The sequence below is a fragment of the Gopherus flavomarginatus genome, chromosome 7 (assembly GCF_025201925.1).
Source record: "Gopherus flavomarginatus isolate rGopFla2 chromosome 7, rGopFla2.mat.asm, whole genome shotgun sequence".
Classification (NCBI taxonomy): Eukaryota; Metazoa; Chordata; order Testudines; family Testudinidae; genus Gopherus; species Gopherus flavomarginatus.
Genome location: NC_066623.1, coordinates 63,092,016 through 63,117,425, shown reverse-complemented (window position 1 = coordinate 63,117,425; position 25,410 = coordinate 63,092,016). Strand labels below are relative to the sequence as shown.

The following is a 25,410-nucleotide window of genomic DNA, read 5'->3' as shown; positions in this document are numbered from 1 at the left end:
GAAACCTATTCATGAAGACTTCAGGTTTTATATTCTAGTTTCTAAATAATAAATAGACTACAAGTAGACATGAGTGTGACCTAAATTTCTTGCGAAGTAGAAAACGAAAAGCAAAAAAGCCTGCTGCAACTAAAAAGGTTTACTGGGCTAATTGAGTTCCTTTTTATTTGATCATAAAATGAAATGTTTTGATACAGGATTTTATTAAATTTTAAGATGTAAAGTCTTAACCCTACAAACACAAGTATGTGGGCCTGGCACAAAAAACAATGTTTTGTTTTCTTCACAATATTAAGGGAATGTAGTGTTTAGGGAAAGAGCTGATTGACAGCAGTGAAGATTGGAAGAGTTTATTCCAGAAATAAAATGGAAAAAAAACAACAACAACAAACCCAGACAGGCAAAAGCGGTCTAGGTTTATTCATATTACTCTATTGGTGTATCTCATTGCTTTTCTACAGGACAAACTAAGTAATGTTTCTTCACCCATTCAGTCTGTGGCACCTCTACAACTAATGTCATTTATGATGGTGACTTATGTGCAGTGAACTCCTTTTCAGTAGAAACTGCATTAAGACTCAAATTTATTTCATGTAAGTGACCAGTTTCTATAGAATTAGGCAAGATTTGAACCACAGACCTAGAAGCATAATACTACATTTTATTACTTAAGATTACTAATCTATTAAGACATCTATTTCTCCAAATTCCTTTCTATGCCCAACAGATGTAACTGTTTTAAGAACAGTGTCAAAATAATCTCAGTATAGTTTTTTTTAAAGCAGTCGAGTGTTTCTTTAAATTTTCTCATTTTAAATATTAAATTTAAATGAACTTTTTTGGTTGTGGAAATTCAAAAATCTACCTTTTTAAATGATACAATGTATGTGAGAAATGTTGACTTGCAAATTGAGACATTTTCTCTTGTATCTGTTAAATTTCAGTTTCATTGTTAAAGGATTCTAAATAAAGTTCAGTTTTTTATTTAACTGTATAGCTTAAAAAGACACATTGTAGTTGATTCTTCAGCATTTTTGTCTGTCAGAAAGTGGCTTTTTGTTTAGTTTGTAACAACATGTTTTGGACACAGGTAAAGGGGTTTTTGATTATTTGGTTTCTTCTCACTTATTATTCTGAAGCGTCTTTACAGCCTGTAGAGGAAAAACATGCAATATTTTCAGAGCTTTTTCATATCTGATAGGATAAAAAGACAACTGTAAATAAATTTTCTCCCAAACTTTTTATTTTTCAGTAATATTTTCTCTATTAAACATGAGAGTTACGTGAGGAGCTAATGGGGAATAGGTAATGGATTGTTCTGGCAAGCCCTTTGTATCTTTCAGTTTAAACAAAAGTAAAAATTTAATTAATGTTGGGAGATAATAGTTTAAATTAGCAGTGATAATTTTGTATCTCTTGCATAAAAGTGGTTCTGCTAAATACAGGCAAATTGATTTATTTGTATGTAGGTCTGAATACATGATTTATCTTGCGTTAATCAAACTAAAGTATATACTCAATCATAAGCCAGTTCATTTATAAGCCGACACCCACCCCCGTAAGATGGAAGTAAAAATGGAAATTTTTTGTGACCCATTCATAAGCCAACCCTATAATTCAGGGGTCAGCAAACTTTGGCTCCCAGGTCATCAGAATAAGCCACTGGTAGGCGGAGATGGTTTGTTTACCTCAAGCGTCTGCAGGCAGGGCCCCCGCGCGCCAGCTGCTTGCCCTGACAGGTCGGGACAGCAACTGATGGGGAAATTTTGGGAGGGGGCCGGGGGAGAGAAGCTGGGTGTCAGGGGATGACCCCCCACATGATCCCACCCCTAGCCCAGGACCCCCACACTTTCCCAATCCCTTCCCACCTTATCTGGGGAGGACTGGGGGAGGATGTCTCTGGCCTAGCTGGAGCTGCTCTGGTGGGCTCCGCTGCAGCCTGCTCTTAGGGGCGGGGCCAAGCAGCAGGGCTGGAGTCTGCCAGCCCTGGAGCTGCAGCTGCTTCAGAGACTGCGGGGGAGAGAGCAGTGTGGCCAGAAGCTGAGAGAGACTGGCCACCTCTCTTCCCTTCTGGGGCTCTGCTGCCTCTCCTTGCTCCCTCTGTTGGGGGGAGGGGCTGTGTCCCACTTCTCCCGACTCCCTTCTCTGGTGCTTCCCTTTTTTACTAAAAAAATTCAGCTTATGAACGAGTATATACAGTACTTCAGGCAAGGATTCTTCCTCTGTCTTCCTATAGATGTAGCAGATAATTACGCCCTGTATACTGGTGCATGTTCAGGAAATTATAAAATAGTATAGATACCAAAATATATGTAGTTCTTACAGTAAAAATATTGATATTACACCACTGTCTTGCAGCTTGGTATCCATGTGGGCACAGATGAATGCATGGATCTGGTTGTAGGGTTAGAGCTTCAGTTGTAAATACTTCAGGTTAGCCACCATGTCTTAATTAATATATATAGCAATTAATATAAAATGTGCAGATAGACCAGTAGTTGATAACTAAGTACTTATAACAGGAAATGCCCCGTGGTTAATACAAGCAAATACTTGGAAATAGACTTGAGAAAATACTATTAGATATACACATACAGAGTGTCCAGAATTGAAGTTGTTATAGGAATTGCTTTCAGTTCCTTTGTGTGTTAGGTTTCATGCTAGATTCTTTTGGATGCATTTACTCAGCTGGCTTTTGGAGATCATAAGAATACCAGGCAAATTTTAACTATTGGAACATAGTAAAATTCTTTTAAGGTAGCAGAATACAACAAAAAATCTGATCAGACGAATAGACCAGAATAAGAACCAAATGAATACGGACTTTCAAGGGTAGGTGTGTGGAGGGGAATCTCTGAGGTTAGTAATCCATCTTTTAAGTCAGCAAGGATGATGCAGATGTGTAGTTATAAGATAGTTTTCCAGAGATTCAACTCCTCTTTATTCAAAAATATGCAGACTTTTTTCAAAAAGAGGGATTGTGTTAGACTTCTTGTTTTTTGTTTCAAAGAGAAACAAAATAGTTTTTGTTTGGAAATTGCAAATAGTATTTGTTGCCCGCAAGGGGAGAAAGTGGGGATTTAAAGATTTCCAGATAAGAGAAGTCTTTTGATGGTGCATAAATCTCTGTTCTGTCACTGAAACATCATATCCAGATGATGCATTTGTGAACGTACAACGAAATAAAGGTGGTTTACTTATATGACTAGAGTCATAGAAACAATTAAAGTTGCTTATGTGGCTTCTTGGGAATTTTCGTTAGCTCAGCTCTTATTTTCATGCATTTGGAGGAAGCCATTTTTTGGGAGGCATAAACAGCCAAAAGAAGGCTCAGCAAATGCTGAATGAAATATGTGATTCCATTTGAAAATCATAACACAATATACTGATATTAAGGTCCTTGTTTAATTTGTGGTCCCCAAATACCTCTCTAGTAGACATTTTTGTTGCTTTATAACAAATATATATCTTATTACTTCCTCCATTCACACACACATATATGCTTTAGGAGTTAAACATAGTTGAATGTTCGTTCTTTCCTGTCTTAGTGTTGGCTGCTCTTTGCAGCACAGTATTTTCAGGAACAGAAAAAATTGCCGTGGCAAAAGCAGATTTTCTAGATAACTGCTACAGCACATTGCAGGTGCTGTGGGAAAATCAGTATATTGCTCTTGATTTGAATCGGTTGAAACTATAGTAAAGAACAGAATTATGATGACACATAGATGATTACAGTAGGTTGAGAAAGTCAGCATGGCTTTTGTAAAGGGAAATAATGCCTCATCTATCAATCTTTGAGGGTGTCAACAAGTATGTGGACAAGGGTGATCCATCCAATTGATACAGACTAAGAATGCCTTTCACAAGGTCCCACGCCAAAGGCTCTTATACTATCACTGCTTACTTTGCTTAAGAGGAAAGAGGATCAGTAACTAGTTAAAAGATAGGAAACAAAAGGGTAGGAATAAATGGTTAGTTCTCTGAAAACATCTGCAGAATGTTAGGAACCATTAGGAAAAGAATAGATAAGACAAAAAACGTCAGTGGCACTTAATAAATGTACAGTATGCCCACACCATGAATACTGCATGCAGTTCTGTTTGCCTCATCTTAAAAAAGATATATTAAAATTGGAAAAGATACAGGTGGAAAGGCAACAAAAATGATTAAGGGTATGGAACATCATCCATACATATGAGGAGAGATTAAAAAGACTAGGACTATTCAGTTTAGAAAAGAGGTGACTAAGGGTGTGTGTGACAGAGGTCTATAAAATCATCAGTAATATGGAGACAGTAAAAGGGAAGTGTTATTTACCCCTTTACATCACACAAGAACCAGGGGTCACCCAAAGTTTTGGTAGAGTATATGTAGGTAAACTTAATAGCTTTCATTACCTGAAGGAATTACTGACTTGTGTAAGCAAGTAGTAGATGATACAGAAATAAAGTGCAAACAGTTAGACTGATCTGTCTTAAATGTTACTCAGTTGTTTTTTTTTTTTCTTTAAACATTACCTTGACAATCCTAGCTGGGCAACACTTCTGGCTCCTGGAGTATCAAAATTGATCTGCATACAAAATTAAGGATAGAAATTAAAAGAAGGTCTCTACCAATCAGAAGGATGAAGTTCTTGAACAGTCTTCTAACAGGAAGCTTGGAGCAAACAACTTAATTAGTTTTGAGAGAGACAAATTTGAGTGTAATTCTATGATGGAGTTGCTTGTGATGGTAATGGGCAGGGTTCAACAGCTCTGGGGCTCACTTCAGGTTTATGTTTTATGTACCTAAAAGCTCATGTCTCAAGGTTCAGCCAGCTGCCTGCAGGGGTCAGGAAGTTATTCCGTCTCCCGCAAATGTAGGAGTATTTTTTTGTTGTTGTTTTTTAAATCTCCCTCTGAAGCATCAGGGTGGCTACAGCTGAAGATGGAACTTGAAAGGGAGGGCCAGGGCTCTGAGTTGGCACCAAGCATTCCTCCTCTGATGCTTGACTGACTGGTTTTCTTGCATGCTGAAAGGATAACTGATCACTTTCCATGGTGTAGAGAGGGAATTTTTCCCCCAGGTCAGATTGGCAGTGACCTTGGAGGCAGGGGTGTTCCTTCCTCTGCAGCATGTGGTTATGCTCACATGCCAGCATTATCTGGTAGGTGTATCTCACTTAATCATTTCCCTGCTATTGTGGGCACCTTGGAGGCTGGTGAACCTGGGTCCATCCTATTCTCTTCCTGTGGCACATAATTGTATGCAGTGTAGTTTTAGCTGTGTCAGTCCCAGGATATTAGAGACACGAGGCTCGAAAACTTGTCTCTTACCAACAGAAATTGGTCCAATAGAAGATATTACCTCATCCATCTTGTGGCACATAATTGTTACTCTCCTGTGGGCTGTAATGCTTTGGTCTAATTTTGGTTGTTGGGATTAGAGTGTGGGTGCTTGGTGTGGCGGCCTGTGACATCCAGGGGGTCAGATGAGATGCTCTAATGGTCCCTTTTGACCTTAAGCTCTATGACCGTTAGTTTTTGCCAGCTGAGAATGTACTGAGGTCGCCATTAAAGAATTTGTGTGAGTAGTTAGAACAGAATTTGTGAGGATAGATTATAGAGAAAAGTTAACTGTACAGTTAAACATTCTAGCCCTGGATTTGAAAGGGATATTAATTGCTAAATCTGAAACATAAAATACTGAAATAATACTGTTTTATGTTTAATTACTAACTTTTGTTTGCTTGTTGCAGATTATGATGCATGATTATCACAGAAGAAATTCGTGTCTATAGCTCTTAAGGACTTGATTACATCATTTTCAAGCCTGCTAGTTTTGGAATCATCATTGCAGCTCACAGGACACGACCCGTTTGCCTGCACTTCAGCAAATTGTCTTCCTATAAGAAGATATTGAAAGCGACGTGCTCTGATTTAACACCCCATTATCTTTGGATTATTTAAGTTTTCTCAGTTATAAATTTACAGCAATATATTTACCAAGTAAGATAATGCTATTAATTAAATGTGTAAAAGATCAAACATAATTGTCGTTAACAAATTTTTGTTCTGTTACTGTAATAGGCAGTCATAACATAGTATTTGACTATAAATGAAAGTATATGCAAAGGAAGAAGCTTATAATTAAGTGAAACTTATCATTTAGTATGTTTATTTGTGGTAATTTACTCTAGTAAACTACTCAGGTAATTGAATTTACGTCAGTGATTTACAGGGTTTTTTTTAATATGGCTTATCTTTCTTAGTACTAAACTTTGCTCTAGTTTCCCAGTCTGACCTTAAAATATTAAAAACATTAAATCTTATGCTAATTACACTTCTTTAATTGTAAACTAAACTAAAATGCAAATTGTTGTGAAATAATAATTTAGAAATAGCATATCTCATGTTCTTTTCCAAAAAGTTGTTTGGGTAACTTTATAGCGTGGGATTTTCAAACAGCTTTCTGACACCTTCAGTTGACACTTCTGAAGTTATATTCTCATTTTCCTTGTCAATCCTACAGGCCTCTTTAAATTTGAAATCTTGTCAAACTCATCAAAGAAGTTGTTGCTTCAAGTACTATTCTACCTCTTGAGTTTCCCTGTCATTTTTTGGCATTCTTGCTATCACCCTTTTCCTATTTCTAAAAATGGTTCTCATTCACTCATAGCTATGTGAATGACCCACACAAACAGAAATGACTGATTTGACTGAGCCCAGGGAACTATGAAACTGACTACATGTAAATTGCTATCAAATGCACAAAGTAAACTTTGAAAAAATAATTGTTCTTTACTCTGTTATAATAATCTTAGGGTTTCTCTGCATGATGCTGCAGTGCGAACTAGAGAAGTGTGAACTGTAGAGCATTATTAACTGCTTGTGTAGACCCTGCTGCCTCGAACTAAAAGGTACCTGCTGTGCGCTAATATGACTAGATTAATATGCACTACACGCCTTTTAGTTTGTGTCAGAAGAGTCTACATGGGGCAGTTAGACCTACAATTAATTTACTCCCCTCTAGTTTGCACTGTGGTGCTACGTAGATCAGACTGTAGGTATTTATAAATAGGTAAAACTGCAGGTAGAAAAGGCTTTTAACTTGATAGTGATCCTTTAAATGTATGTTTGTTAATTGTTCAGGGTGTTTCATTTCTGCTAATGTTATTACATAAAGCTAAACTGTTTAAGATTTTTGTACAGTTGAAAAATGTGTATAAACTAGGTCTTAAGAGTCATTTAAACAGAAGGTTGAAATCCTAGCACTTTTCAACTATTAATTTGCTTTCTTTGACCTCTGAAATGGTTATATTGTGCAGACCTAATGAACCACGCATGGCATGGAGTCCATAGAACCAGTAAAAATTAGTTCAGATGAACATACAGTACATATATTAAAATCATAGAAATTAGAGATGGAAAAGATCTGCTATCACTTAGTCCATCCCATTGCCAGTGCGTTTTGTCCAATCTAGTTTTAAGTGCGTCACTGCTCTTTATTTTATCCATATTGCATGAATTATCTATATATTTGGAAAGAGGGAGCTGGTAATAAGGAAATAGTAGTTCGGTGCTGTGTATGTAAACTTTACAAATTGAAAGACATTTACCTTTTTTTGGACAGCCAAACCAACAGCAAAATGATTCCTAATGGATATTTGATGTTTGAAGATGAAAACTTCATAGAGTCATCTGTTGCCAAATTAAATGCCTTGCGTAAAAGTGGTCAGTTCTGTGATGTTCGGCTTCAGGTAAGCTGTAACATGTCATCTGGGTGCAACATTTAAACAGTGCACTTTGTTGTCTGCATACATTGATTCAGTGAATCTTAAGACTTTTATAATCTGATTTTCCATAGGATCTAAATTCAGAAAAATATAGTTAAAAACCATATATTGATATCTGAAAACGTAGCAGTTTAATCTGGTGCAAATTGAGAAAATGTGTATTAATAAAGTAATTTCTCTAACATACATTGAGTTTTTTGATCTGTTCAGTTTTGAACAAGACTGCATAATACTTTGCATTTTTGTAATGTACATTCTTAATTTTTTACTGTCCTCATGTATGTTTTTAAAATAAAGGTATGTGGACATGAGACGTTGGCACATAGAGCAGTCCTAGCTTGCTGCAGTCCCTACCTGTTCGAAATCTTCAACAGTGATAGTGATTCTCATGGAGTTTCTCATGTTAAATTTGATGATCTCAATCCACAAGCTGTTGAAGTCTTACTAAATTATGCCTACACTGCTCAGTGAGTATTACTTCCTGATAAGCAATGAGATAAATATTAATATTATTTGTTTTAGAATAACACCTGAATTTCTTCAATAGGTTGAAAGCTGATAAAGAGCTAGTAAAAGATGTATACTCAGCAGCAAAGAAGCTGAAGATGGAGAGAGTCAAGCAGGTATAATTTGCAGCTACTACAGCAGTCTCGTTATTAACCTTTGAGGAGCAGAGAAAACATGGTATATTTAGTGTGAACTGGACACTCAAGTGAGATTACGCTGTAGAAAAGGGATTAAAAATAATTACTTGTCGCTCAAGAGATCTGTTCCTTGTGTACTCAAAATCACAAGTACTGATTTTTAGTGACAGAAAGGTACTTACCACTTCCACACCCGTTAGCACTGTAGAGCCAAGATTATAGTGACGGATTCTGTACTTGTGTGTTATCACTAGAACTGTTGACTTAATTCCAGTCAGTTATACCTGTGCAAGCCCGCTGGAGGCACTGGGCTCGCAGAGAAGGCATAATTTGGCCTGAAGAACTGTAACTGATACAGGAAATATGAAAAATCCACATTGACTCTCAAATCCCTGGTTGCTGGCAGTCTGTTTGTAAACAACACGTTCAGTAAGGGAGACAGGCTATAAATTCATTTAAGAACAAACAGTATGTACCTTGACAGATGCTTAGATAATACGATGTGGAGGCCATAAGTACTTAGGTAGATTTTATTTAACAAAACCACTAGAGAATGAAATGTTGCCCTCCTGAAGGAGTTGACCAGAAAATCTGTATCATAACTATACTGTTCTCCCTTTCTGTGGTATCTTTCATATTAAGGTACTAGCCATTACTGTTCTAACGTTATCACTACAATAGTGCATGCAGTGATCAAACTTAAGGTGATTCTACTTGTTTCAGAGAGATTTTCTTCACCCACAGTGTGGAGTACCAGTGGAGCAAGTAAAATCTTTCAAACTGGTAGAAAAGTAAGAGAGTTTGCCATATGTTGGAAAAGAAATGTATGTATAAAAGTGTAATATGCTATTAGTAAATTTGGGATATTACTCAATTTTTTTTTTTTTTAAAGGTTTGTGGTGATTATTTGCTCTCTAAGATGGACATTCAGAGCTGCATCTCTTATCGGAACTTTGCAAGTTGTATGGGAGACTCACGTTTGTTGAACAAGATTGATGGTTACATTCAGGAACATTTGTTGCAGATTTCAGAACAAGAGGAATTTCTCAAGCTTCCACGGTTAAAGGTCAGCAGCAATTTAAAACTGTTTCTTTAATCTTGTTAATGAAATAAACCTAGGTAATTTAAGGTATGAGAGAGAGAACATAAGAATGGCCATACTGGGTGAGACCAGAGGTCCATCTAGCCCAGTATCCTGTCTTCTGACAGTGGCCAATGCCAGGTGCCCCAGACGGAATGAATAGAACAGGTAATCATCAAGTGATCCATTCCCTGTTGCTCATTCCTAGCTTCTGGGAAACAGGCTTAGGGACACCATCCGTGCACGTCTTGGCTAATAGCCATAGTAAGGTAAATAGTAAAAATCACTGGTTTCTTTTTCAATGGTGGGGAAATTTCACACATGCTGAGTTTGCAGAGTAGTTTTCAAATTGTTTAACACAGTATGCTAGCATTTTATATAACTTTTTTCTGTTAGACGTCTTCATTAGATTATATTCACTGATACCATGAAACTTGGCTGTGCATGATGCATGCTGTCTTCCATCCTGAGACGACTTTAGATATTAAGTCAAAATTAAAGGATGCAAAACCATCATTTCTGTTGCCAGGGTGTAGGAAAACAGCCAGGAGCTGTTCTTCATTGGTGTAACAGTAGAGTAGTATACTCACTCATTTTCAGTATGCAGAGCTAGAAAATTCTGTCTTGTTTTAAATTCTTTAGGAATAATTAACTTCAGTAAAGTACTGACATGCTGTAAATGTATAACTTTTATGCAGTAGTGTAAGCTGGATGCTAACTACTTTTTATTTTTAACTCAAGCTTGAAGTAATGCTTGAAGACAATGTTGGCTTGCCTAGCAATGGCAAATTATACACAAAGGTAATCAACTGGGTGCAGCGCAGCATCTGGGAAAATGGAGGCAGTCTGGAAGCTCTAATGGAAGAGGTTAGTCTTTAAGAAAATGGGATTAAATAGTTTAAAAAAATTAAACTTCTGTGACATGAAGGATGATCCCTTTTTTCTTTTATTTTTAACCATGACCCTGAAGAATTTAAATTTTACTATAGGTACCCATAAGCTGAGAAACGGGGGGGGTGTCCAGGTGAGCTGAATGAACTGTTCAGTCTGGTCTTTTGCTTTCCTTTTTTGTTTTTGTTTTCTGTGTGCTGTTTAACTACTTCAAAGTGCATTCAACTTTGCGTTGGAAATGGGGAGGTGGCACTGAAACTTGCTGTAGATTCTTAAAATGTTTTCTTCCACAGGTTTTTGCTTGTTAATGAGAAGTAGGTAAAAGCTTCTAATGGTTGTTCCTCCCCATTGATTTATCTCCCCATAGGTTTATTAACAAAACTAGGATACCAAGGCTGAAGAACCAAGAAGAAACCTCAAGTGTATTGACACGTAATGAAGCAGCAGTCCTGCCCCAGTTCTCCTAAGAAAATCCGCTGTGGGCAGAGAACGATGATGATGATTTAATGGTGTTTACTTACTCCTTTACAGGATATCTTATTTTTAATGTTTTGTGTGTTGTTTAATGGCTTTACTCATGAAAACAACTACTACACTTAGACTGTGGGCAATTTTTAAAATATCTACATTTGATGGAAATCATAGTGGAATTCTAAATTTTTAACTTGCTTGGAAAAATGGAGTCCACAAAACCTGTTGCTCATCATAAAATCTTACCAGTTTGTTATTACAGGCACGGTAGATAATCAGAACACTTTTGTATAGGCGAAAGTACATGTTTATACTGTCAAATATACTCTTGCATGTATGTTTCCCCTTTCAATAGTTATTTTTAAAATGCTCTGATTTTCCCAGTTGCAACTCAGATGCACTTGATTAATGCATTGCATTTGGTAACAAGTCACGGGCAGCATTTCCTCCATAGCTTACATTTTTGCTCCACTCTTTCAATTCCTTTTCTTTTTAGAATCCAATCTTTGACTTCACTCCCCTCCCCCCCTTTTTTTTTTTGGCCCACAGAAAGTATTGTATTTGCAATTCAGAAAAATTGTTTGCAGGGAATAACAAGTGCTTGCATGAGATTATGGATTGTATAATTTATTCTGAAGATAATGTACATTGTACTTGTGATATATATTAGTTACTATACTGCGAAATAATAGAAGTCCTCGAAAAACGAAGATTTCTTTCAAGCTGAGAAATCAAAGATCCTTCATTGAAGACTTGCACCATGACGTCTGCTTCCTTTTAATTTTGCCATTCCTAGATTGAGATGAGATGAGATGACGAGCTATGCTGGAGAGGACCTTCTGGAGTTTGTGTAAATCTGCCTGTAGTTAAGTAGCTATGGAGACAGCAGCCACATGGGTATTCTGTTCCTGTTTTGCAGGTTCAAACGTTGTACTACTCAGCTGATCACAAGCTGCTTGATGGAAATCTACTAGATGGACAGGCTGAGGTGTATGGCAGTGATGATGACCACATTCAGTTTGTGCAGGTACAAATTGCACATGGTCTGAGGTTACATCAGGTAAAAATGTGGTTAGAGCAATTTATAGCACACCTAAAATCTTGTGTACTGTAGTAAAGGGAAGAAGCGGTATCTTAATGATTAATGCAGACGGGAAAACATTTTGCAGAAATGGCTTCTGTGTTGGTATTGACAATTCACTTGCTTCATCTTGTTATTAACAGTACTAATTTCAGTGCTAAACATGAGTCTTTAAAAACAAAACCAAGGTTATCAGAGAACTGAAAAGATACAGAAGAGAATGGTCAGTACAAGGGAGTCTGTTATAGAAATATTAGAAAAAATAAATTGAATATAAATAGTCTGAGAAGGGTGTGGGAGTGTCTAGTTTACACAGTTCATATAGATTAGAAAATGTGGATAGCATGACTGAAAAAGTAATTGGCATAAAAACAAGAGGATGCAGACTGAACGTAAGAAGAGCTAGGCATTAAAGGAATTACAGAGAAATTTCTCTGTGCAAAATCTAACAATGTGTAGCATGGGCTTGCAAAGGAGGCAATACATTCTTTTGATTGTAGGGCCGGATCGGTTGGCAGGGGGGGATCATGATGTAAAATATATTCAGCTTTCATCTGGTTTTAAATTTGGGCATAAGTCACAAGTTAAATTGAGTTTGGTGATTTAATTCTAGTTCTTTTTTGTTCACGTCTTTGAAAAAATAGACAACTTTGCACAGTTATTAGTTTGAGCAAGAAGCAGAAGTATGGAGTAGTTAGGTTGAAAGTCAGAGCAGAGATCCATTGGCAAAGTTGTGCAGGAAAGTGTGTTCATTTGTCTTCAGCTATTGTGGTTAGTCCTTGATTTTATAAATGCCAAGTTCATGAATCTTACCACTTCTATCTTCTCACCCCCCAAACTTTTTTTAACGAGTTCAAGAAAGGAACTTAAAAAGAAATGGATGGGTTGATGGACCCAAATGAGTTACTGTGTCTAAATTTGAATTGCTGTTGAGTTTAAATGCAGTTTTATTTTGTTTTCTGAAGTCATAGCAGTGAGAGTTGCAGAAGCAATCTGGTTTTGGTAGTTTTTTTTTTTTTTTTAAAGTAAATTTTAAAAATACCTTTATAGTTGCATAGAGCATGGATTTTAAAAATGAAAATAAATCTGTAAAGAGAAGAGTTGAGTAAATAAACCCTGTTTGCATCAGTGGTATTTAATGAGTCTTTTGGATTAATTTTTGTTCCTACTCAGTCGATCAAATATTTATTGGCAGTTCTCATACTTGGAAGCCAAGGACCAAAGTAAAATTCACTCAGATTTTTTTCTTATTTGCAGAAAGAAACTAGAGCAAATATGTTTAAATTGTATCCATCAAATTTTTTTTTTTTAGATACACTTTCTTGGAGAATTTAATTCAGTCTTTAAAAATCCTCAAATAATGTAAGGGACATCCATGTATACAAAAAGCTATATTAATGCCTGGGTGGGATTTAATACTTGAAACTGAAATAGTTTCACCTTGGTGGGGGTGGGGGGAAAGAAGACACACCAGTTTTAGTTGAGATACAAAAATAAACGCATTGTTTTGTCTCCTCAGAAACATATAACTTGTTGGGTAGTTGATCTGTTAAGTTGTAAAATAATTTTGGCAGACGACAGAGCCTTGCCATGTGATATATATGTTTCAGTGCAGAGTATGGGAAATTCTCGGTGGAAAAACTGATGGATAAGCTTAGATTGGGAGTTAGTATTTTACAAATCTGGCTGCCTTTTCTGTAATAAGAAAAACGATACAGTTCAAGGGTCCACACAGGTGGTGTAAATTTCAGCTGCAGGGTTTTAGAACATGGTTATACAGGATTAATAGAATTGATAAATGTTGGACTTTTGCTCTTGACCTGGCTTTTACTCCAAACATTGTCAGTGATGTGATCTGAAACAAGTTGTTTTTCCCTTGTATCTGTTAAGTCTGCACAATAAATAGTTTATGAAATGAAATACTGAATAAAACTATACTAGGGATGAGACTCAAGAAAATAACCCTTCCATGCAAAGTGTTAGCATAAGAAAAGTAAGATCAGAGAAATAACTAAACAGGATCACAAAGACAACTTGAAGCCAAACCACAGAGACTTATTTTAGATGAGAACACAAGAATGGCCATATTGGGTCAGACCAATGGTCCACCGGGTCCAGTATCCTGTCTTCCAACAATGGCCAATGCCAGATGCTTCAGAGGGAGTGAACAGAACAAGCCAGTTATTGAGCAATCCATCCCTGTCGTTCAATCTCAGCTTCTAGCAGTCAGTGGCTTAAGGCCATCCAGAGCATGGGGTTGTGTCCCTGACCATCTTGGCTAATAACCATTGATGAACCTGTCCTCCATTAGCTTATTTAATTCTTTTTTGAACCTCATTATAGTTTTGGCCATCACAATGTCCCCCAGGGAATGAGTTCCACAGGTTGACTGTGTTGTGTGAGAGGGCCTCTAATCTGAGGAATAGGAATCTATTAAAAACCAATCAGAAATGGGCATTGTGGGCTTAGCCCAAATTCCAAGAGTTTGAAAATGTATACTTCCATTTTGTTAACCCCACATTCTTTGCCAGACTTTTATTATTTAAAAAAAAAAAATCTGGAAGATACAGGAAGTCTGAAAACCCTTTGTCCAGTGAAAGTGCATGCTTGACTTCTAAAAAGGAGTTGAGCCATATGATTTCTAAGGCTGAGTCTGTGATAGAGGCTCAGGTAGTGGTATGAGGTGAAGTAAGTACTAAGGTGGGAGTAAATCGACGGAGGTGTTTTAATTACGTAAGCAATTCTATTTAAAATTTAGGTGTGCTATAAATGATGCTTTGCAGAGGTGGAAAAGATCAAGCATTTTCCTCAATTGTGTGGATTAATTGAGAGAAGTAAAGGTAGATCAAGGTGTGATCTCTGGCTAGGGTTCTGTAGCTGCCTTTTGATTTTGCAGAAAAAGCAACCACGTGAGAACGATCACAAGCAGATAAGTAGCAGTTCCTCTGGAAGCCTTTCTTCTCCAAATGCTACTGTACAGAGTCCTAAACATGAATGGAAAATCATTGCTTCTGAAAAGACTTCAAGTAAGTGTCTAGGCTTCTTTTGTTGGGGTTTTCCCTGTTGCTCGTAATCATAGCATCTGAGCACCTCACATACATTAATGAATTTCCTTCAATACCCTTATGGGATAGGGAAGAATTGTCCCCATTTTACAGGTAGAGAACCAGATAAAGTGAATTGCCCATGGTTACTCAGGCCTGTAGCATAGTTGAGATCAAAACCCAGATATTTTGAGGCCGAGGATGGAAAATTTTGGTGAATTGTGAGGAAGGTGGTGGACAAGTGCATTATTTATGGGTGAACCATGGAAGTTATTTTGTGCATGGGGAGGGGGACTTCCTCCTAAAATGTTTTCAGATTGATTTATAGGGGTTTTTTTTTTTAGGTAGAATCTTAATTGAGTTGTCCAGTATAGTGTTTCTGTATAACTGGGGTGAAGTTTGGAGTCTGTAAATCTCAACAGTATTAGTATTAAGGAATCTCCAGACCTGTAAGGGTTAAAAAACTTGGAAGCCACTAGTTAATATTTTAAATATAGAAAAGTTTTTTAAAATTGTTTTTCAGGTAATACCTACCTGTGTCTTGCCGTTTTGGATGGTGTGTTCTGTGTGATTTTTCTTCATGGACGTAACAGCCCTCAGAGCTCTCCAACTAGTACTCCACGACTGCTGAAGAGCAGGAGTTTTGAGATTCAACCAGATAACCTTATAGAAAAGCCCCTGTCTCCAATGCAGTATGCTCGATCTGGGTTGGGAACAGCAGAACTTAATGGCAAGCTAATAGCTGCAGGTAAAAATACCATTAAAATAATTAAAGCAAAAACTTGTTTGGATTGAACCATGTCTAATATACAGTACCTTCCATAAGCGAGTGAACTGAACAAGGTTCATAGATTCTGTGCTAACTTTAATGAAGCTACTAAACAATGTTTAAGACTTACTTTGATTCCCAATAAACTCCTTTCATGTGATTTGTTTTGGTTTATTGTTAGGTGGCTATAACAGAGAGGAATGTCTGCGCACGGTAGAATGCTATGATCCACGAAAGGACCGCTGGACTTTTATTGCACCTATGAGAACACCAAGAGCCCGATTCCAGATGGCAGTTCTAATGGTATGTGCTGTGTAAAGAGCAGATTAAAGCACTTTCTTGTGATGTATAAATGCCCTAGTAGATAATTTTGATTATGTGAGAGAAAGGAAGGATGGGACAAACAGATTTAGATCTAAAATATGCACAAATCCACTCAAAGGTATTCAGAATTTCTAGGATACTGTTTCAAAAAAGAAATATTGCAGCTACACAGAGGATATTGTGATTTCATGCCCCATCTGCCAAGTGGGACAGTTAGTGTCTCAGTATTCACAAGCAGCCAATTCTATAGGTTTGCCAGGAGGGATTTTATTTGATTGTATGGGAATTAGTGAAGAAAGCACAGTATTGTCAAATACTGCCTCAGTTTGACTAATAATTAGAGGGGACTTAATCTGTGTCCCTTAGAACATGCTGTGCTGAAAAGAGCTGACCATAGAGACTTCTGGAAACAGTTCTGTCAAGCATTCACATTTTTCTTCATTTGCAGTGTCCTCGGTAGCTCCAGCCTTTGAGGAGGTTGTTCAATAATGATAAAGATATCTTTCAATTACAGATGCAGAGACCCCTGACAATATAGAAAGACCATTTTTCTTAAAATATAACTTAAGCTTCAGTAATCAATACACCTTCATGTTTGATATCTGGTTACATCTCTGGGATTGTATCTCGAAAAAACTGGGTTTATCAATCCTTAAAAGAAACATACAGGGTCACAGTAAACTACACTGTATTTAACTAATAACTTAATTGTTCTTGTACAGCAGGACTTTTCCTTGCAATTTCTGTTACAAGCAGTTGAGTAATGGTAATTAATACCAGTGAATTGCTGTGGAACAGAATTAATGTGTATTTACATGTGAAACACTGGTTGTTTTTTCTTCCACTTAGGGACAGCTGTATGTTGTAGGTGGGTCAAATGGTCACTCCGATGACTTGAGTTGTGGGGAAATGTATGATCCAGAAATAGATGACTGGACTCCTGTTCCAGAACTGAGAACCAGTCGTTGCAATGCAGGTAATGGCTGTTTTGTTGACTGTGGCTATTTAGTATCAGAGGGTAGCCGTGTTAGTCTGGATCTGTAAAGCAGCAAAGAATCCTGTGGCACCTTATAGACTAACAGACGTTTTGGAGCATGAGCTTTCGTGGGTGAATACCCACTTCCTCAGATGCATGCAGAGACATGCATCTGAGGAAGTGGGTATTCACCCACAAAAGCTCATGCTCCAAAACGTCTTAGTCTATAAGGTGCCACAGGATTCTTTGCTGCTGTGGCTATTTAGTTCCTTACAAATTTATTAGATGATAAATCACTTTTATTTATATACAAACAGGAGTATGTGCTTTGAATGGTAAGCTGTACGTTGTTGGTGGCTCAGATCCTTATGGCCGGAAGGGATTGAAAAATTGTGATGTGTTTGATCCTATCACAAAATCTTGGACAAGCTGTGCTCCACTTAACATTCGTAAGTTTGTTGTGCTGTTTTTAAAGCAGATTTTTTTAATGTTGCTGCCTATGTGCATATTTTATTTCTAATAATAAAAGCAGCTGCCATGTACCAGCAAGTCTGTATTGCTAAAATCTTAGGAGTGGTGGGTTTGGGGTTTTTTTGGGGGTCTCAATATAACTAATGGCTTCTGATTTGTAGGTAGACATCAGTCTGCAGTATGTGAGCTAAGTGGATATTTGTATATAATTGGAGGAGCAGAATCCTGGAATTGTCTGAACAGTGTAGAGCGTTACAATTCAGAGAATGACACCTGGACTCTGATTGCACCTATGAATGTGGCTAGGCGTGGAGCTGGAGTGGCTGTTCATGATGGTAAGTTTCTAGTCTTTCAGCCAGTTAAGCAAAGGATTGGCAGAAAAAAAAAAATTCAGAAACTTCCTGGGCTTGATTTTCATAAAGGACTTCAGACAATGAAAGTTATCTAGTGAAATATCATCCTACGCTATCTAGATAAACAGCATTTGAACACTAATTGGAAATTGTTATGGAAGTAATTCTGAAATAAGTACAGAAAACAGTTTTGGTAACCAAGAGAGCACAGGTAGTTTGTTGGTACTGGGAATACACAAATCCCATTTCCTATATTTCAGCCTCCCTTCATGTTGACTTAGTTTAGTAATTTCTTCATAAATGTACACAAGTAGTTCATGAAGGAGAAGCTTATGGAATGTAAGCAGTTAAACTTTTATCATTCCCTTTTAAATAGGAAAACTCTTTGTTGGTGGAGGCTTTGATGGTTCTCGTGCTGTCAGTTGTGTGGAGATGTATGACCCTGCTAAAAATGAATGGAAGATGATGGGAAACATGACTACTCCAAGAAGCAATGCTGGTATTGCAGCTGTGGCAAACACCATTTATGCAGTTGGAGGATTTGATGGCAATGAATTCCTGAATACAGTTGAAATCTACAACCCAGAGTCAAATGAATGGAGCCCATATACAAAAACCTACAAATTTTAACCACTTTAAGTGCCCCAGGCAAACTAACAGGCTTAGTGATGTAATTGTGTTTTTAGTAGACGTATGTGTCAGGGTTGGGAGGGTATAGAAGTTGCCAACAGCAACACAAAGCTTTTGCATATTGCATACTATTAATGTGCTGTATATACTTTTTTTAAGAAAGATGAAGGGTGTTTTGTGTATTTTGGGATTTTGTTACTTAGATTTTGGAAATTGATAATATTGTAAGAGAAACTAAGAACTGTTTGGGCATATCATTTCAAGAGCTTCCCCCAATGTTTGTTTTGCCAATTTGCACATTTTTTTCCCCCTTAGAATGTGTGTTTGGGGCAGGAAGAATAGGGTTTTTGGTTATAGGCAGTTGGTTTTTCACGCTCTCTTTCGGCCCCCCAGTAACTGGAACAGTCTGTAACAAGAAGCCTTATTTAACACATACAATGCTTTTTTTATTATTAAAGTTGACATGCCTGCCACTACTTAATCTTTTATGATTGCCTTTTTATAACTTTTTATATACTCAGCAGCATAGTACCTGTTGAAAGTGGCAGATAGTAGTTATTGAGGCAGACAATACCTTAGTGTTCCTAGAGATGGGGTGGGATATTTAATTTACCACTGTACATAAGCATCTAAGCTTTTGCCTCTGCTACACTATTGTACTTTAGTATGCAACACTGATCATTAAATTTGAATGGAGTTTCTGAACATAACTGACTTATTTAAAATCATTTTAGCTCCAAATATTTTGACACCTGTCAGAGGTGCTTCCTGTAGCGCAGTTTTGTTACCAAGGTTGAGCTAATATTTGTAAAACATGATGTATTCATGTTTAGAATATTACCAGTGGTGATGAAAACATTTCTTAAAATGGTATTTATTTTTCTAATAGTGCAAGCTGACAAATGTGCTAGAATATGAACTGTACTTAATTTGTTCCATAAGTGCTTGGTATTATGTTTTGATTCATTTTCTCTATTCATATGTAATGTTGGCTGGGATGACTTGGTGTCTAATGTGTAGTGCTGCACATCTAACTTCCTTGGTGCCAGACTTAGCACTTAATGCTTGCTGCTGATGCAAACACATTAAAAAGGTACCTTTCAGGAAATAGGATTACTATCAAAGTTGTAGTTGTGGCTTTGTTCACAGGTCACTAAGAAGCTCTTTATTTAAAAAATAAATGATCCTGCAACACAAATGGAACTGAATCTGCCCACTGAAAGCAAAATTTTAGGATTTGCTAGAGCAGTGATACTCAGACCTCAGCAGCCAAATTAGCAATCAACAGTACCCAAAAGAGCCACAGTAGTGAGTTCATTGTTTCATTTACTATTTTTATTTATATATTTTTCTCACAGCAAAACAGACCAGGTTTTTCTACAGTTGGTTAATACTGAACTTAAATGGCTCATTTAGCACTATTCTAAAGCATAGTAACTGAAGTTTTTCTAACTACATTTTAAAGTTCTGATCTGTATAGCTAAAATTGGTGTAGGCTCAGGTCCAGTGTTCTCACAGTGAGCACCATCAGCTTTTGTCAGTCTTACACCTTTCCAACTCTATATAGCAATGACAGGGTTTGCTACATTTCATCTTAACTACAGAACACTGGAATTAACTAAACTGGAATATTTGAGAGGTGGACCCAGAAATCATATTGCCCACGAGCTGAATGTTGATTAGGCATTGTTAGCTCAGGACAGACATTAAGCTATATTAAATTAGTTTTATTAACAGTAATTTTCTGACCAAAGAACTATCTTAATTTTAGTAGATCTGGAAAAAAGGCATGTGTTTTACATACATATACTGTGATGCATTCCTGACAAGTCACCAAGTTTTACTGCTGCCTTGAAGAATGAAGTTGTCAGAGTGTTTGAGGACAACAGCATGTCATGAACAAGCTTTTTTCTTTTCTTTTTACCCCAAGCATCTTAGGTACATATTAGAATACTCAGAATGGGGCAGCAAGGTATTTTAAAGAAAATTCTTTTTCCACAACTGAGAGCCTGTACTGTACCAGCTTCTGAGACATTTGGAAATTCAGTACATAGAATGGCATAGAAGAACATGAACAAAAGAAATATCCCTTCCCCCTCAGGTGTGAGAGAATTTGCTTGCCAAACTTTATCAAGACTTGAATAAAATCTCATCCTGCTCTTTTCTATAATAAGCGAGTAGACACATTTGCATCTACGTAGTAAAGATACAACTGTGCAAAATAGCACAATTTATTAAGGAATTAAACTTCAATTAGTTATACTTCTAATAAAGCTTTTACAAAAAGAGTCAAAATATATTAAAAAAAATCAATGATACAATGTTACCAGTGTCTCTGGTCTCTGTACAAGCAAATAGGTAGTGTTAAAGGTCAGAAGTATTGTGAATAGCTGTGAACTCAGTTTTAGGAAACAAGTTATAATTACATCCCAACAGCAAAGTGTGCAACTTGAACAGCAGCAAGGGAAATCATTTGACAGTGCCCTGCACTAGAAAAGAAGTTCCTTTATATATAAAGGTAGGTTGAAACGGTAGGTGTGTTTTGGGTTTTTGTCCCTTTTTTTTTTTTTTTAAAATGACTTCTAGGTAAAACCACCCAAATTTCTATTGTAAGGGACAGGACAAACAGAATTACTAATCACGTATGGGTAAATAAAACCAGATAATTTAGAGATGAAGCAATTTTTAGGCAGTTTTACTTGTTAGTAGCTGTTTAACTCATATACCTTATAAGAAACAGTAAGGTCTCACCTGCACCATCTTTGCTTAAGGACAGGAAATTCTCAGTACCACTCAGACTAGTACATACAGGAAAGGGTTAACTTTATCACTGAACTGGAGGAGGGCAGGAGAACTTTTAAACTTTCTAAATTGGTGAAACCTGGTTTTCCCTCTCTTCGCCTGTCATCTTTTAGGCAGACCAAAAAGTCCTCCTCGGGCTTGAATTTAAGGTGTTTGAAAACAATAGCTTTCGTAGATTTTGTCTTTAAGTTTTACATCACACTTAGTTTTCTTGCTTTTTGGTTGTGACAGAAGGGAGGTGTTTACAGCATGGTCTTCTATACTATACAAAAAACACTGGCTATTTATTTTTTGCACTTCTGTTTGGACCACTTTTAAATTGATGATTATGTTAAGTATCCTAGTGGCAACATCTAGAATTGTGTTTATATCTAGTCTTCCAGAGATTATGCAAATGCCAACAATTAATGCTGGTGGTGGACTCCTGTTGCTAGCTGAATGGGAAAAAAAAAAATTCAGGAAGTAGATTCAAGTGTAAATTAAACAGCACTGAGAAAAATGACTAGATTGTGGTTGCTGTCCTGACAAAGTTCCCCATTTTATTTTTAAAAAATGAGTACAGTTTAAGGCAGGGGAAGCTCAAGGGAGAACAGTGGAGATCAAAACCTGAAGTTGATTGTAGTATCATAACCAGCCCCTATTTTTGGCCTCCATATGGACAGATGCATTGCATTGTGTAATAGTGTATTCCAGCTGTGCCAGTTGGCAACATCCAACTGTTAATCTCTCTCTAGAAGGAAAAGAAAAGACGTATGTTAAACCAACCTGTCGGCAGTCAATTTATAAAATGCCTACTTTGCATATTCAAAATGTTTTAATTTTTAGATGTAACATGGTATTTTCAGAGAGGCTGTGCACCCAATCTTTCTGAACAGTGAGTGGAGGATACCTGACATCTGCCGAAAGTGTCATCCTTTATCTACACATTGCCGTAATCTTTCAAGTAGTAATATTAGTTTAAAATTAAGCCAACTATTCCCATCCCCAGCTGCATCAGCAAAAATTAGTATCAGCATATTTATGGAATTAACGTTTACCTAGACAGTCATGTACATGGAATAAAGTTACCAAATATATGCAATTGAAACTACAGATTTTAAAAGCTTTTTTCCACTGAAGTGGTTTTTGAATGAAAATATGTAAATTCCAAAGTCACCTTTTCCTTTAGAGTCTCTCTTTTCCCAATTTTTCCTAAGATTGCCTCATAACAGCCCTATTTCCACAAGGAATTTAAAATTAAGGGCTTATGTATGTGAGCACTCTGACTTCTATGAGACTACCTGTATGCATAAAGTTACGCACAGTACCTCCCTGAATTAGAGCCTATTTTCTGTTTTCCTACAGTAAACATCTGTTTTTTTGGTAACCTCATTTGAGATAATTGGAAAGTTGATCATTGTATAGCCCAATGCTCAACTGCAGCAAAAGAGCATACAGTGGAATGTAGCTGCCTGTCCACTAGAGCAGGGGTTCTAAAAACTTCATTGCACCATGTCATGACCCCAGAAGGGGGGACTGAATCCTGAGCCTGCCCAAGCCTCAGTGCCTTGGGTGGGGGCCAAAATCTGACCCCCTCTGCTACTGGAGGCCAAAACAAGCTCAAGGGCTTCATCCCCAGGCAGGGGCCCTGTAACCTGAGCCCTGTTATGCAGGGCTGAAGCCCCAGGCCTCAGCAAGTCTAAGCCCTGGCAACCCCATTCAAAGGGTTGCAACCCACTTTGGGGTCCCAACCCACAGTTTGAGAACTGCACTAGAGCTACTGGAGCTAGAAGCCGTCCTGTGGCACTGATGCTGCAGACAAATCTGTGACCTTATTTTGCCCTCTCCTTCAGTCTAGAAAATAAGAAGTGGAGTGTACTTTCTCAAATTAGGCATTTAACTTCCAGGGGATTCTGTTAGTACAACCGTTACATTATGTTGTTCAGACATGGCTTAATACTGCTCATTCAGAGCACAGGTACTGTATGACTTACATTGTGTTTCTGAACATGAATCCTGAGGACTGGTTGTTCAAAATTTTGTTTCACTTTCATTATTTTAATTGTTGCTCATGGAGATTAAAGAGGACCCTGTTATACCTCCTTAACAGTACACAAGCAATACATACAGTGGGGCAGATAGTCAACTGGTGTAAACTGCAGATGTTCCATTGACTCCAGTGGAGCTCTGTCAGTTTACAGCAATTGAGGATCTGTTCCAATGGGCATCATTAAACCCTAACCATTATCCAGGTACCTGCAGTAATCAGAGTAACTTCTATTTTAAAACACACTGAGTATGCAGAGTGGCAACTGCTGAGTTTTAATTTAAACTAGTATCCATTGCAGATTCACACAAGCCTTTCAAACTATGAGTAGATCCCCCTTCTCTGAGAAAGGTAAGCAATTTTTAGAGAATAAATAAAAAAAGCCACCTTCCAAATTGCCTAATTTCCATTTTTTTAAAAGAGTCTGAATACATATTTGGTGTGGTTGTAAAATGAAGTTTGCTTTTACTGAGCTAGCCTCTGCCCCCAGGGTTTCACAAAACCACAGAGATGCTCTTTTTAAACTTTACCAGTTGAACAGCTAAAACCTTTCCTAAGGCAGCTAACTTGCTAGATCTGACATCTGTATGTCTTGAGTTTTCTTTCTAACTTGATCTTGTGTTGGCTGCTAAATGGTAGAAATTCTATTTTTAGCTTCAAGTCACCATTACAGCTGGTAAATATGGAAACAAAAACCCTATAGTATATTCAAAATGTACTTTGCTGCACTATTGAAGAAAATTAAGACTCAAAGCAAATTAAAATATTAATCTTAACATGTTTACCAGCAGGAATATCCACAGAAATAGCTGATAGTAACAAGCTATTACTGATTCTGATTTCAAATTCATGCTAGTGAGAACTTTCCCTGTGCAAGGGATGCTAAGATACTCTGCCAGTTGGGGAACAGGAGCACATTATAGGTCCTTTGTGTCCAGTCACAACAGCTTATATACTGGTAAACTGCCACAACTGAATTACAGACCAAGCATTGTTTGAAGTAGTAACTCAGCAAATAATTTTGAACAGTTTGTAACTTCTCAACAGAATATGTGAACAGAAATATTTCTTGAACAGCATTCCTTATGAATTACTTGATGCTTTCTAATTTGGAACGTCAATGCTCAGACAACAATGGAACCAATTTTTGCAAGTCCAATGTAGGTTTTGTCTTAAAATGTGTAGAGGCAGAGAAAGTTACAATTACCTAGATGGCAGATGCATAATTTAAAGACTAGGCTACAAAGAGAGCTAGAGATTGATTACTATAAATCTTCTAAAATACAAAGGCCACATGTAAATTATATATAAATATCCCTGTGGTAACCGCCCTAACACAGCATTCAATTGCCACCCCTGTCTTCAAATAGGTCTCAGTCGCTCTGGCTGTTGTCCATGAAGCTATTTTGACTTATTACCCTGGCTTTGCCATAGTGTTGAGGAAAAAAATTAAGTAATAATAGGTTGACAAAACAATTTACAAGAGGAGTTTTATCATGAAGTTTGCTGTAGATATGAGATTCAGTGCTAACTACATCCATTACAATCATGTGCAGCATTAAAAACCGAACACCAATTGGTATTACAGTCCCAATACCACTGTCTACCCAGGCAACACTTGCTAGGAATTTAGTGTGCATTATGCCCAAGTAAGGATTTCAGCAGTATGTCCTTGATAATGCCAAGGGGTTCTAACACAGAGATAACGTAATGCCTTTGAAAAGCAGAGTGGAAAGAGTGGCAAAAAAGTCAAAACTTTCACAAGATCCACAAGTAATGCTGAGATGGTCCAAAACTATTGCTAGTCCTACAATTCAGTCAAGACACCATCTGTATTTGAACCGTTAGGGTTTTATATCAACATTTTGCTCAGCTACTGAGGCTTTTTCTAGCTACAGAAATACATTCCTTTCATCTCTTTGTGAATTGATATTTCACAGCTATTTAAATAATGGTCACTTAGTGTCATGCCAGAAGTGGCTCCACTGCTGTCAGTGGATGAAGTTCTCACTGGTTTATAAACTGAGCAATCAGTTTGGTAATAATGGTAGTATATACATTTCAAATAGCCTT

At 37.2% G+C, this 25,410-nt stretch overlaps 2 protein-coding genes and 1 long non-coding RNA gene across 5 annotated transcripts in view; 1 reads left to right on the top strand and 2 right to left on the bottom strand.

The window, feature by feature from the left end:
- Positions 1-334: 334 nt before the first annotated feature.
- Positions 335-7,696, bottom strand: LOC127054998 (uncharacterized). Its single transcript, XR_007775381.1, has 2 exons — positions 7,598-7,696; positions 335-1,151 (listed from the first exon to the last, which is right to left on the bottom strand). It is a non-coding gene; the product is annotated as an uncharacterized LOC127054998 (long non-coding RNA).
- Positions 7,628-19,622, top strand: IVNS1ABP (influenza virus NS1A binding protein). The gene is made up of 13 exons (XM_050961437.1): positions 7,628-7,738; positions 8,072-8,241; positions 8,322-8,397; positions 9,311-9,484; positions 10,241-10,366; positions 11,781-11,888; positions 14,839-14,968; positions 15,510-15,734; positions 15,937-16,058; positions 16,929-17,055; positions 17,373-17,504; positions 17,688-17,861; positions 18,256-19,622. Exons 1-13 carry the CDS (start codon positions 7,628-7,630, stop codon positions 18,507-18,509), a joined length of 1,929 nt encoding a protein of 642 aa, XP_050817394.1. The 3' UTR covers positions 18,510-19,622.
- Positions 19,623-20,434: 812 nt separating this feature from the next.
- SWT1 (SWT1 RNA endoribonuclease homolog) overlaps positions 20,435-25,410 on the bottom strand; it is a 92,515-nt gene continuing 87,539 nt past the window's right edge. For all 3 annotated transcript variants that reach the window (XM_050961388.1, XM_050961389.1, XM_050961390.1), the window contains one exon: positions 20,435-22,041. In XM_050961388.1, the coding sequence (XP_050817345.1) occupies positions 21,936-22,041 (106 nt within the window). In that variant the 3' untranslated portion in view covers positions 20,435-21,935. The remainder of the gene's footprint in view (positions 22,042-25,410) is intronic.